The 14,231-nt window shown below is 46.6% G+C and overlaps 1 protein-coding gene across 1 annotated transcript in view; it reads left to right on the forward strand.

Annotated features, from left to right (window-relative positions):
* The window catches only part of LOC8037038 (eukaryotic translation initiation factor 2 subunit 3, Y-linked), a 46,548-nt gene extending 43,033 nt beyond the window's left edge, over positions 1–3,515 (forward strand). Inside the window, exon 13 of the mRNA XM_029994823.4 lies at positions 3,379–3,515. Coding sequence (XP_029850683.2) covers positions 3,379–3,439 — 61 coding nt within the window. The 3' untranslated portion in view covers positions 3,440–3,515. The remainder of the gene's footprint in view (positions 1–3,378) is intronic.
* Positions 3,516–14,231: the final 10,716 nt, after the last annotated feature.

Genomic DNA, 14,231 nt, shown 5'->3' on the forward strand with positions numbered 1-14,231 from the left:
ACAAAAAGCTGGGAAGCAAAATATAAAGCGAAACAAAGGGCAAATGAACACAGATGAGTATAAACTATGTGAACTTGTTAAAAGAGCAGAGCTACTTTTCGAGTGAAAATAAATTGGCGAGAAGAGATTCTATGGCGCATGCCATTTCTAGCGCCCGGGACGTGAAAACTTGGACTCGTAGTCGGTTGACTGCGGGCCGCGTCCCAGCGAGTCGCGGGCCGCGTGTTTTAGACCCCTGGCTTAGAGTTTAGAATTCTTATCTGAGAAGAAGGCTTTCACCTTTAACCCCTTAGCTGTCATGTTATTTAAAAAAAAAAAATGACCTAAAAAGTCTGCATTTCTTTTATTGAGGAGTGTCCATCCTTAGGCATCACAGATATAATGAAAAAAGTTTATAATACCAAAATGTGTACATTTCTGCATATACGGTACATGAACTTACAGTTCTGCACATGCAAAAAGAAGCATCTTGAACTGTCGAGAGTTGGGCTAGTTGGTACTGTATTTACTCGCATAAAGGATGTACTCAGATAATGTACGAACCCCTCACAACGGGTACCAATATTTGGACTTTTTTTTCCCCTCGCGAAATCAATGCACCTCCAATTTTCAGCTCCACGAGTCTCGAATTTCAGCCAATTTAGCTAGCCACCAAGCCAAGCCAAGCCGCTGTCGTAATGGCCGCAAGTGCATAGTTGCGGTAGTTGCAGGAGTGACCAACTGTGAAACTGAACAGCGCACACACTTGACGAAGCTTAGGTCGATGAATTACCCAGCCCCAGACATTCTTCACCTATCGGGTGTATTGATGTCAATGAACATGCCGTCGTGCATTTCCCGTGTACACAATACAGTTCCAGATGTATGCCAACTCTGCTTTGCACAACAGAAACAGCTTCATACCAAATCTGGCTCTTTTAAAAAAAAAAAAAGTTGGGTTGTGTGTATGTTTATACAGCCTAAAACTTGGTCTGCCTCAACGGGCGACGAGTTTCCCTGCTGTAGATGAGCAATGAGTAGTGGTGCCAGCTCAGTCGACCCTTATAAAGCATCAAGCTCTCGTCGATGGATATGTCTCTCTCAAGAAAGTACAGTGCTTGAAAGTCATGGTTGAGGCACGAAAGGAATGCGGGTGTGTTTTTTGGGGTCCACGGAACTTTGTTGTTCACGAAATGCAACATTTTCACTGTCAGAAGAAACCGGTTGCGGCTCATTATTTCACCAAATACTGTTGGGCTCACGAGGTTGTTTTGGCTCCAGCACATGCTTTGTTCATGTTTGTGCGCAACTCCTTAGAGCAGCAGGAGTGCTGGAAACATGCTCATTTCTCCAGTCGTCACTGGCACTTAGCTTGCAAATCGGGAGCGCAGCTTCAGTTCTGATGTGAGAAACTGGTCGGTGTACCCGTCTGTTTCTGTGACCATGACCTCGACCATTTCATCATCCACAATGGTCTCAAAGTATTCAAGTGCGTCACTTGGATCTTCTACGTTGAATGACCTTCTTGGGGATGTGAGGAACGGAGAGTGAGGGGGTGCAGGGGGCACCAGCACGTGCGTCACTCCTGCACCACTGCCTAGAGACTACGAAGTTGCCTCCGCCGTCCGAATCATCCTCATCCTCGACATCCTCTTTATTTGAGGAACCAAGTTCCGCAACAAAATGATTGTCGTCGCTTGATGAGCAAAACTCCATGTCTTCTTTGGAGTCACTGGAGCTGCTCGAGTTTTCATCGGAGATTGTTTTTCTTTTTCCTGATGAAGATGCGCACGCTCCTTCGGCAAGCGAGGCCATTTTTAAACAACTGTTGTCAGAGCAGAACTGCAGAACAGCAAGAAAAGATAGAAATAAACTTGCGAGCCAACTGGAACACGTGCTGCCATAAAGCACTGGGACAAGCTTGATTCGTCTGCGGCATCAAGGAACATAGGAGATGCCCACAAACGGGCTGAGCTTGTTCATGGCACTTATGGGGTTAGGTTTTTTTTATTTTTTTTAAGTCTCTTTATTAATTCGAGCTCAAACATTTTTCAAGCATGCTGGTCATGTTATGCTACCATTGATGCAATATCGGGAGGATATACTGTGCAACACAGTTCTATTGCAGCTGCTGTAATATGAGGAAGCCAGAGTGTTCCACTCATGATACAATGACACGGTTATTGTGTCAACCTTGCGCCTCTGTGCCATGGCACTGGTGCGCTAAAAGGAGTGGCTAATGAGGGGGGAGTGTCTGGATTTGCTCGATGGGCTTGGAACTTTTGTTTGCTCTTATACGTCAACATTGTTTCATCATGAGTATAGGTCTAGTCCTAATATTAAAGAACTACGCACAGAAAGCATTTCAAGCTATATTTGAATATATATGACTATTCTTCACAGCTGCAAAAGTCCATGTCACAATTTTGTGTTTGAAGGTTCCTTTCTTTCTCATCTGTAGCCAAGAAAGGAAACTGATCTTCACATATAGCAAAATGATGTTTGTTAATCTGGAAGGGGAATAAAAAATATGGACATCCAAAAGTGTCGTGCTAAATGTTTTTTTAATACTTGCATGTTTCAGGCATTTTTGCTACAGGTTCTTTTTTAACTGGCACTACTATTGTGTTGGCTTATTGTAGCCTAATAGTAATATTTTGTTTTCGTTTCCCAGTAGTTATTAGTCGCCATCTGTGCTTGCTGAATACCCAGCCCACATTGCTCTCGCATTCCTAAACATGCGTGGCTCTCTGTTGAAAGGAGTCAGGTTTTTCATTTTCTTCAGCCCTGTTGAACATGTTTAGTGTAGTTGAACACTATATTTTACTATAAACTACTTTCTAGAAAGTTCTGATGTCCATATCTAATTAAGAAATATTACTGTAAAATCCCCAGAGATGGCCCAACTCCAAAAAGATAACCCACACCAATTTTTTTCTTGATCTGCTGTAAAGATAGCCCACTCTTAGTAGTCATAGTGTTCTGATCTTGGCATAAATGCATCTAATTAGCAATGGCGGGATAGAAGCGAATATTGCTGACTGGGTAGTACAGACGTCTTTGCTTCATTGCCCCTCGCCGTGATAACAAGTTTGACAGAGACACATATTCTAAAGATGGCATTTTTCAACTTTTCTTGATTGTACGCTGAAAGTTGGCCCACTCATTACTTTCACCCAATTTTCTCTCTATTTTAGGTGGGCTATCTTGGGATTTTACGGTACATTCTTTTTTTCTGGGTGAGCTTTCGTGATGAGCAGAAGTGATTTCCAATGTTTAGTTTCCAGTGGCTTGCAGTCTTGATATTTTTCTGAAGCGTTAGAAGCGACATTGTGGCAACTTTGTTTTTGGGGAGAGGCTGCATCGCACCCTCCTTATTTTTGCAATTCCTTTGTGCAGGTTGATCGGATGGGGTCAGATCCGAAGAGGAGTCACCGTTAAACCAACCTCTCAGGAGTAATGAAATTGAAAAAGAATTCCAGAACAACCTCGACTTCTGGCTTTTTTGTTCTGATATAAAAATGAAAGAAAATGGCTTCGAGTCTGATTGCTTGGTGGCTGACTGAATCAGAAGATGAATTAATTCGAGCATATTATATGTGCAGTCTGCTTTTAATCCCTTTTAAATCCCATTCGTCTTTGAAAGAGCTGGGCTTCAGCTGACATCAACAAGCATTTTCTCTCAAATTCCAAAATCTTGCAGGTCCCGAAAGAGAATAAATTTTCTTAGGATTTTGTTCAGCAAGAGTTTGAGATACTGTTTTTTTGTTCATGAAGTAAGAAAAGCAGTAATGTGACTGCTGCGTCCTTTGCGCCACAATGCGCCAAAGGGCTTACCCTGCTACATCCTGCTACATTTCACCAAAATGTTTGGGGTGCAACGTTGGCGCAAATTCTTCAGAGGAATATGCAAGAACTAGGGTTGCCACCTTTCCCGGAAAAAAAAAACAACAAAAAAAACGGCCCTTCGACGGGGGGGGGGGGGGGGCTATATATTTAAGTTTAGGAGATTGAATTCGTGTTGAAAGGAAGATGCCACGTTCGTCTTTGACAGGCAGTGCAATTTATTGTAACGAATGATTTCCTAGAGAGGAATTAGTATAATGTACATGTACACAAATACACAGCACTGAGCTCAATAAAATGTGCAATTATACAGTGCTTAAAGTCTCCCGTAAGTTGAGGGGGGTCCCTACAAGAAGGTGGGGGGGGGGGGGGGGGGGGGGGGGGTTCTGACGAGATGTACTAGATGCACATAAAATAGACCCCACTGCTGACTCTACCCACGCTGTACCTGCAACCCCCAAATTGCTAATCCCCAAATGTCGGATTTCTGAAAACAAGCTATTTTATTGCAAGATATGCTTTTGATTTCACTCATGCTGGGGTCGTGGAGGGGGGTCTCAGACCATCCGTTAAAATCAGTGGGGGGTCCGAGACCCCTGAGACCCCGCAGACTTTAAGCCTTGCAATTATATACTGTAAACGACTTAATTTTCGCGGGCTCAAATTTTCGCGAATCGGGCCAAAGCTAACAATTTGAAATTATTCGCGGGTTCTAATTTTCGCGAATCGAGTGTAGCTTCTGTAGTGTTCACATATTGGCCGAATTGTTTGCGGGACACATTTTTCGCGAATTGTAGGCGACTCGCGAAAATTTACTCGTTTACAGTGCCCTCTTTAGTGAAAAATACATTTCTGACTAACTTGCTGTGCACAGTAGATGGAGAACCAACTAGTCTGCTGGTTGGCATAAAAATATCGGTGAATGGAATAACATTTGTACTAAAAGTGTCTGAGGTTTTTGTTGCTGCTCTCAGAAAGCGTTACGCTCGTGTAGACTGAGCGCAAATCCATATTTTTCCTGAAGTCGCCAGCTCGGGGTTTTAGACGAGTAGATCACGTCTCTTCAAATCAAATCAACTTTATTTATGGCCTTGAGCCAACGGTGCCCCCAAACAAAAAGCTGCCAGAGGCAGCTTGACAAAGTCAGGGACCCGTCTCTAGTTTGCCAGTACAACAGAAAACCACATGCACACATTAGCTATGTACAAAGGGAGAATACCCTCCGGGCGGCCACTCCGGCGCCACCGTCGCTTGCGCTCCCCAGCGCCGCCCGTGGTCGACCTAAGAACGATTGGTATGTTCCCATCTGAAAATGGCGGCTCGCACGTGCGATCTGACGGTGCTCTTTTGCGGCTTCAGAAGGATTGACGAGATCGCAGAATATTTCAAAGAAAAGTCACTGAAGTTAGGGGAGCAACTTTATGCGGGCCGTCACGTGTTTGGCGTGAAAGAAGTCCTTCATTCCACAGCTCCCAGCGAAGTTGTAGGGAAATGCCTCGCGCAGATGAGGTCTGCTGTTTACAACGTCCGGCTTCAGGTGAGCGTGCCACCCGGTTCGGTTTCGCGTACCCCCCCTCCACTCCTCATTTGTTGTTGTTCTGATTTCTCGCTTCAACCGTGCATAACACATTTTTTTTTTTTTTTTTTTGCTACGGCAGTTTTCTGCGCACCCGAGACTCATCGTGGGCGCGAGCTGCACCTGCAAGGCTGGCGTGCGTGGGTGGTGCAAACATGGAGCAGTGTGTCTCTGTCGTCACATTGCATCTCGCCTTGTACGACGAAGGGAAGATCGTGGGGATGTAAGCGGGGTGCTGAGCGATGGAGCTTTTTTTGTTTCCTACGAAGTGGCAGCTGCAAATCCTGGCCTGCCCATTCGCGGGTTCCCAGGAGTCTCCGTCTCCGCTGTACACAAAAATGCAGTGTCTAACTGTGCCAGCGAGAAACAATTCTGTATCATGGAGAGCAAACAAAAACCGAGAAGGGACAAAAAAAAAAAAGGTTTCCTTACGTTGCGCGCCGCACCGCTGCAACCCATTTCCGTCGACGCTCTGCCTCGTACGGCTTTGCTGGAAAGCGGTAAAACTCTACCACTGGGAGCTTCCCAGCTGTGTTTCCGTAGCTGTTGTGGCAGTCTAAAGCGCGAAACACATGTACGACGAAACCGTCCGATCCGACGTCCGACCGCGCAATACGACGGTCGGAGGCGAGGGTTTTCGACGCTCTCCGATGCTACGAAAACCCTCTCCCCCCAAGGTCATTCCGGCAGTCCGCACGTCGGATCGGAAGGTTTCGTCGTACCTGTGTTTCGCGCTTAAAGCGCGAAACACATGTACACATCGCGACACTGTTAGCGCGAACACGACATCGGCTCATTTTCGCATTGTACTTGTAAATAGCATTTGCGAGCACGAAAGTTTATCGCTTATATTATAGAACTAAGTGAGCTCTTTCCGTATCAATAATAACTTGGATGACATCCCTTGGCTTCAAAGAGAAAAACTGGAAAAACCGGCGATCGCTTGTTCGCGCTAACAGTGTCGCGCTCTGTACGACGAAACCGTCCGATCCGACGTCCGACCGCGCAATACGACGGTCGGAGGCGAGGGTTTTCAACGCTCTCCGATGCTACGAGAACCCTCTCCCCCCAAGGTCATTCCGGCAGTCCGCACGTCGGATCGGAAGGTTTCGTCGTACATGTGTTTCGCGCTGTAAACACAGCAATAAACAGAAGTGCGCTTTTTCGACTGCGTTGTTGCGGACGACATAACGAAAGCAGCCGGGTACGCCTGCACTTTACGCCTGGCAAGCCTAACGCGAAAGCAGTCGGGAAGGGCGGTAACCGCGGTAACATACCAATAGTTTTTATTTCGTCGGACAGATGGCGCCACGGGTTTTTTCAAAACACCAGTGCCCGGAGCGTATACTCTTATGTGATCAAATAATGAAAAGCGCCTCTCCTTGCTCGTCACTTCACCCCAAGCCACAATCTGTGGTCCACTCGTCCAGCGTCCTAAACCTGCGAAAAATCCTGGCTGTTTCCCCTCCTACCGGTCGTTATTCTGCCCTGCGGTGCCTTTCTCCGCCTCCGAAGACGACTTTCTTACATCTTACCCCCCCTCTGGTTGCATCACTTTTTCCCAACCGCTATTCCTGGGTGCCTGAGAGAGCGCGTCCGCCACCTCATCCTTCGAGTACTTTCGGTACTCGACTCGAGGAGACACCTGCTGAGCTCTGCTGTGAGACAAGTCGCCAAAATTAAAACAGACTTTGTCCCAAAGGGCTTCGTTAGCGTTAGTGAACAACCCGCTCAACGAATCCGTGGGGCTTCCTGGGGATGAACAGAAGAAGCAGAGACCGGGCCCAACGTTGGGTGCCATTTGTATGTGGGGTTGCTCTAAAGTAATCGCCGCTCGATCGGTTGTGCTTCGCTCGTCTCCCAGAGAGTGACACACTGCAACGAGAAGACAGCGAATAGGTTTACTGTACTTCCCGGTTGCCCGTCCTCGAGGGCCGGCAGTCCGGGCCCGCCGGTCTTGGTCCGAACCTCGCTGGTGGACCGCTCCGGGGTTCACCATGGGCCAGACCAGCCAGACCTGCTCCGTCGTTCCTGCCCGGCCCCAGCGTCGCGCAGCCCGCTCTGTCACGCGCCAGCTCGTGCCTCTTCGTCCGATCGCCTGGCACGTGCCCTCCGCCCCGTCGTCTTCAACCCTCGTCTCCCACAGAACCCGAGTCCTCTTGTAGCCATACCACGGAATGATTGGCTTACGCCACTTTCCGGCGCGAAGCGATTATTTTCGAGCAGGTCGCGAATTGTTTATCATGCGGTGGTCCGCTGTCGAATCACGTGGCTGCAGAAGCGCAATGCGGCCGGTTAGCCTCATTGTATTGTTGAGAGACGAATTCTGGATAACGTCCTAATTTATCTAAAAAAGCGTAAAAGCAACAACAATTTCGGCCCTCTAAGAAAAAAAAAAAAAAAGTATCAATGCTGCGCGGGTTTTTCCAAAACGTCCTCGGCACCTTATGCTATGATTTCAGCTATTCACTGTCATTTATTTTCTGGGTGTGTACTTTATTTTTTCAGGGTGGAGTGTAACATGTCGTGAAAACATACCGCACTTGCTGAGTTTCAAGCTGGCCGAGTTATGGGCAATTGCGCTCATACATCATTTTTCTGGTGCAATACACTATTTTCAAAAGTCTATGCACCCTGAGGCGAGCAAAATAGAATATTTGGCTCGCGTTTCGAACGTGCGTCATCACGCTTCCCCGCTACAGTTTTTTATACCCAGTTCCATTCTAAGTGCCAGCGTATCAGAGGCTACAAGAGCGAGCTCCGAGCTTGCAGTGTCCCAAGCACGCGCGCTCGTGCAGTGCGAGCACCGTTCGGGGCGCCTCTCGGCGACTAGTGGCGAACGCCCAGAGGTTCCAACTAGAGCACTGCACGGGCTCGGGCCGGCCCGCGGGCCGGGCTCGGGCCGGGTATCACGTATTTTTTAGGGCCCGGGCCGGGCTCGGGCTTGAAAAAAAATATTTTCGGGCCGCGTCGGCCCGGGCCGGCCCGGGCCGTGCCTGGTCAGTCGTGTGCCGTAAATTTTAAATTGTTAACAACAATAGAGGAGTATCTACACGGCAAGAAAGACTACTCGTGCTCAGGAGTGTCTGAGCATTGTGACTTCTCGAGAGCGCGCGAGAAAGAATTCCCGAAACTGTCCATTCTATTCAAGCGCATCCTGTGCATCCCTGCTACAAGTGCTAGCAGCGAAGGGAACCTTAGCGCGGCGGGCTACATAATGCAAGCAAGACGGACCTGCCTGAAGGGAGAGTCCATGAACAATTTATTGTTTCTCCACAAAAATATGTAGGAAGGAAATTTCTCTTAAACGAATTGAATAGAACAACGAAAAGTACAATATCGCTTCAATAAATTCATAAATAAAAAATTCCCCACTTGTGTCTCAAGGATTGTCGATATGCCATGAGTTCAACTGTCGCAAATGATGTGCATATGTCACCCATACTCTCGACAATACATATTCTAAGTCGACATATCTATGGTATAAAAAACTCGGTCCCAGTTTTCCGGCTCGGGCCGGGCTCGGGCTCATATTTGAAAATGTTATCGGGCTCGGGCCGGGCCCGGGCCGTGTCTCTACCGGGCCGGGTCGGGCCGGGCCTAGAAATAAAATATTCTGTCGGGCTCGGGCCGGGCCCGGGCCGTGTCTCTAACGGGCCGGGTCGGGCCGGGCCTAGAAATTCCGGCCCGTGCAGTGCTCTAGTTCCAACTGCGGTCAGAAATGCATGGAGAACGTGAGAAAATCGTTGTTTCTTCAGTATTGTGGGGATGTACGGAATGGCAATCGTTTTTGACATAATAATGGAAGATTTTAGAATAATTTTCGCTAAGTTTTGTGCCCCGCAAGGACGTGACTTTTTAAAAAAAATTGCCTGAGCGGCATCATGCAGCAGACGACACGGCGACGTCACACCATTCACGTGACCCGCTCCGGCCAACCCGAAAAGCCCATCTCCGCTGCGAGCAAAAATCGCCTGCTTCAAACGCCATTGACTTGGAAATAGCCTTCTCAAAATTTGCACACGCATCCGATATTATTAAAACTTTGGTAAAATGTTTAGTGCTTTACTAAATTCACGACAGACTAGTTTTGAAAAGTGTGAACTCGGCGTTCATTTTTTAATCAGCCGTGTTGAGTCGATCTCCATGTATTCTCCCATAGGGCTGGCCGCCTCCTGGAACCCTGAGTACCACGTGACTCGCGCCGATCCGCTCTGTCGGCCATGTTGTCGGCAAAACACGGAGTTCAAAGGATTGCGCTACTCTGCTCCGTAGGAGCTATATAGTGCTCTAGGGGGAACATGTTTTTGCAAGTAGCTTCAGCCATAGAGTTATTATAATGTACGCTAGAGCTTCAACTAGTTCAACTGGCGCTAGTGTCTATGCAGCTTCCGGGAGGCAAATTGAAGCAGACAGCAACCAGTCTACTTTTGCGGTGCTCCTGTGCATTCCTATGGGAAAACGCGTCTGAAATTTGTCTCTTCGCCGGAAAATAACATGAATAACTTTTATTACTTCGGTTGTACCGGATAGTGTGTACATTTATTAATATTGTAAAAGTGTAATTGCTTTAATTACAGCATTTTTCTTTACCACTGAACGATGTTAAGCTTCACTATATTTCAGGCCCAAACCTATGTTCCATGGCAGGTATGTAAAAACGAGCGACGATTCTAAGCAAACTAACGATCGAAAAGAATGTAGAGTGTTCAAGGTCCACTAGCATTGCGGTGGCGCTTATATTTGCTAATATGCCCGTCCTGTCGCTCTATGAAAATGACTCCTTCGTGCTTCTTTACGACGGTTAAAAAACATTTGAATGTAAGAAATAAAGTACGTGGACTACAAAAGGTGTGCCTTTTTATTATTTCCTATGTCGGGCAGTTTTTATCGGGCACCTATTCTCTGACTTCTCCCTATTTGCAAAGATTTGGAGCGTGCGCAGGCGTGCGGTTGATGATTGGAACCCAGAACATGCATCTTTGCACATATTCATGAGCAGAAAGAATAAAGCAGTACTTATTTATTGCAAAATTTATTTTGATCGCCTGCATGCACAAGGAGTTACTTATCCAGTGTTACTGCATAGTTCTTGCCGGCTCTCTTGGTTCTCCACATGTCTTTCGTTCGTTTGATACATATATCCCCATGGTTTCCGTGTCCGACAGTGCACATAAATACATGTACGAAGCGGTTTTAGCACCGTTTTTCATGCCACGAATTTCAAATAAAAACGCCGTAACTGACCAATTATTTTGTCTGCGTGACTGAGAAATGTTCCAATGTGCCAGTACGTACGAAATATTCGTGATATTTGCTCTTATAATCGAGCGCCGCGAGAAAATGCACTCGCTTTTTCCCATAGAAATGCATTACCGGAAGTCAATTTTTGACTGGTTGCTGTCTGCTTCAATTTGCAGCAGCACACTAGCGCCACTTGAACCTCTAGCGTACATTATAATAACTGTATGGCTTCAGCCTCGCTATCACGTAAAACGAAACATACGGGCTCACGGAAGCTATGAAAGAACGCAATAAAATAATAAAGCTGAATGGGACGCTGACCGCCGAATTCAGAAACCTCACTCAAACTACACTCAAACTGAAGGGCCCCTCCACTTCCTCGAGGAAGGCGCGAGGGCCGGCGCTGGCCAATCGCGACGGCGGATTCTTCCTCGCAATTGGCCAGCGCCGGCCCTCGCGCCTTCCTCGAGCAAGTCGAGGGGCCCTTCAGTTTGAGTGTAGTTTGAGTGAGGTTTCTGAATTCGGCGGTGAGACCACGAGCTGCATAATTTTTTTTTAATTTTAGTTTTTCTTTTTTTAGACGTTTTGTTATCGCGCCTCTACACATGCTGACAGATGCTTGCATTCGAACCACAACCAACTCTATTCGAACGTGGCAAGTGCAAAATCGAACGTTACAGCGCCGCCTGGATAGTGGTGCCAGCATAACATGGTCGCGTCTTGCGGACGCGCTCGCGCCCCCTACCCGAGAGCAACGGGTCTATAGTCAGTTTCCGGTTTAAAAAAGTTTTCGAGGGGAGGGAAAACTAGAGAGGAGGAAGCGGACGGAACGCTGGAGGGAGGATAAAGGTTTCGTCCTCTCCTCTCCAGCATTCCGTTTGCTTCCTCCTCCCCAGCCCTCATTTCTTTGGAAAACTTTTCTTAACCTGTAACTGACTATAGTACTAAAAGCACTGGATCCTAGGAAAGTAGCGCCATTGACTTTCTTGCCTGTTAAAATTACACAAACCGATACTAACGTACGTGCGACCAAAACCTCGCGAGGCTGCGCGCTTGTCTCGCCGGTGTGTGGATAATAAAATCTATGTATAGAAGTTGCCTTTATAAAATAAACTGCCACGGAGAATTTCAATCGCGGCTCAACAAGAATGGAGAGGTCAAAAAGAAATTTCTCCATCGGTGGACCAAAATGGCGGCCATACGGGGTGCTTGGCGCTGCGACCCCCCGTGCCTTACGCCCCCGCTCTTTTACGGAGTGGACTACACCACCGTGAACGTGAAGCAGAAACTCATTTATGGATGACTTATCGACATTCTCAGATCTTCCGCGGTCGGTAGGTTCATCTAATCATCATCACCAATCCTCTCTTATCCCACTGTCTACTCTGAGGCCCACCCCATCCAGAAGGCAGGTGTCTAATAAACGTATTAATATGATGATGATGTTTCTAACATAGTTCTTGTACGTCGCCTTTAATTCAAACAGTCGAGAGTGCTTGATTTAGCTGATCTTGTTCGCCTATCGCCGTACTTCTTACGGGAATTTTCGAGACTGCCACAGGATAGCTCTTACTTTTGAAGAGAGTTTATTACTGTAGATATAATGACCTCGTTATGCATGCTTATTAAACGTTTTAGGAAATGGCAAATTTGTCTGAAAAAAAAAGGACCAAGTAAGCATTTCATACCTGTTCTGTCGCGCTTTACTCAAGAGCCTTCTGCGCTATCTTGTGCCGAATGAGATTTCTTAGATAATTTTGATAAATATATGCGATATGGGACGAGAAGGCTCAACGAGCAAGCCCGAGAAAAATAATTGGGGATCGGGAGGCGCCTTGAGCCGCCTGATCCCCAATTATTTTCTGTTCATCCATAAACTTTTTATTTTTTTATTTTTTTTATTTTGCGTTTACCAAAATGCGACCGCGACTTTGGAGGCTGAGCCCTAACGGCGCACTGTGCGCGGGAGGTCTTACGAACAGTGTGCTATGACGTTTATATATACTTTTTTTTTTCCCGAATAGACCGATATCACCAGCCAGTTTCGAAACGTCGCCACAACCACGATGCATCGAGAAAATTTTAGTCTTTCTAGACGTGCGGCAATCTCGATGAACGTCTTCGCGAGCACGGCACGAGCTGTCCTGTGCACTGCCGCATGACTCCTCTGAACTAAAGTTATGGAGGCGTCACGAATGCTTGGAACACTTAGTGAGATCGGTCTAATCGCACCTATGCTCCTCAGCTGACCCTAATTCTGTGGGTGCTGACTGCCGCAGACTTGTGCAGTTATTCTCTTCAGTTTCACTCGCCTGCGTCGGATTATGTCGCATCGCATTGGATTATTGCGGGCTGAACGGACTTCTCGATACGGTGTCCAGGCTGAGATCAATCCTCAATTTCTGCTCAGAATATTTCAAATGATATAAGCACATTGCAAATCGAACAACTAATTTGTTTAGTCTAAAATATAGCCAAACTCGCCACAAAACTGTTTATTTTTATTTGAGTCAAATAACTTTCATTTAACCAAATTTGGTTTAACTCAAAATGTCGAGTAGTCGCACACCCCTTCCCCATAGTGAAAATGCCACCGCGAACTTCATCTGCCGACTTTAAAAGTTTCCGCTCTGAATATAACTTTCCGCCCTAGATTTCATATTTAGGCTCAGGAAATAGCTGGGTCTTGTGCGCGTGCACAGGAACCAAGTTCACCTCGGTACATTGTTTGCACTTGTTTTCCGAAAATGCCAGAGCACGGGTTTCGATGGCGTCCAGGAGAAAATTTCGACCTCTCTTTTGTTTATTCATTTCAAAATACTGCTGCGTCACATAAGGTCATCACAGGAGTGGAGAAGACGAGCCATTGCATACAATACAAACTACAAATAGAAGGAACACACCCTATAGATGGTGAAAACACGAACTATTGCCCGGAAAAGGTGATAATCAAATGCAAAAATTGTTGAGGTGTGCAACTTGAAACACGCGCCTGTAATACTAACAAAAACTAAACAGAAACATAAGGTGAGTGTATTTCTAGAATAATATTTCGTGTTCAAGAGATCGAGGGGCGCCATCAGTGCTATCTCAAAGCCAGAAAGTCCTGAAAACTAACCTAGCTCGTTATTTTAATGCTCTTTTATTCCTTCGATTGCAGCCTTCAAATTTTCCACATGTGGGCACTTGCTTTCCTCGATTTGGAAAAAAAAAGAAAAAGGGGTATTTCACTGCCGATTACGTGCGCTAATAGAGAATTCGAACGTTTTGCACAAGGTATGCCCGATAGTATCTTAGAGATGCTTTCAGGTATCTGTATTTCAGTATATCGATATATGTTCGACGAAAATGTATTTGCATCTCAATAGTGCAATACATCTACAATGCATCGCTTGTATCGGAAAATCGTTACATTTATTGTCGAAAATTATCTGTCGGGGTTTTACGACACTTGAAACATCACCTTTTTGATGCGTGGGATCCCAAACTTCATAATATGAACCTGCCGGGGGGGGGGGGGGGGGGGGAGGGAGGAGAGGGAGGGGGGAGGGAGGGAGGGAGGAAGGGAGCGAGGGAGGGAGGGACA

Source organism: Ixodes scapularis, unplaced genomic scaffold (assembly GCF_016920785.2).
Source record: "Ixodes scapularis isolate PalLabHiFi unplaced genomic scaffold, ASM1692078v2 PGA_scaffold2__306_contigs__length_199485367, whole genome shotgun sequence".
NCBI lineage: Eukaryota > Metazoa > Arthropoda > Arachnida > Ixodida > Ixodidae > Ixodes > Ixodes scapularis.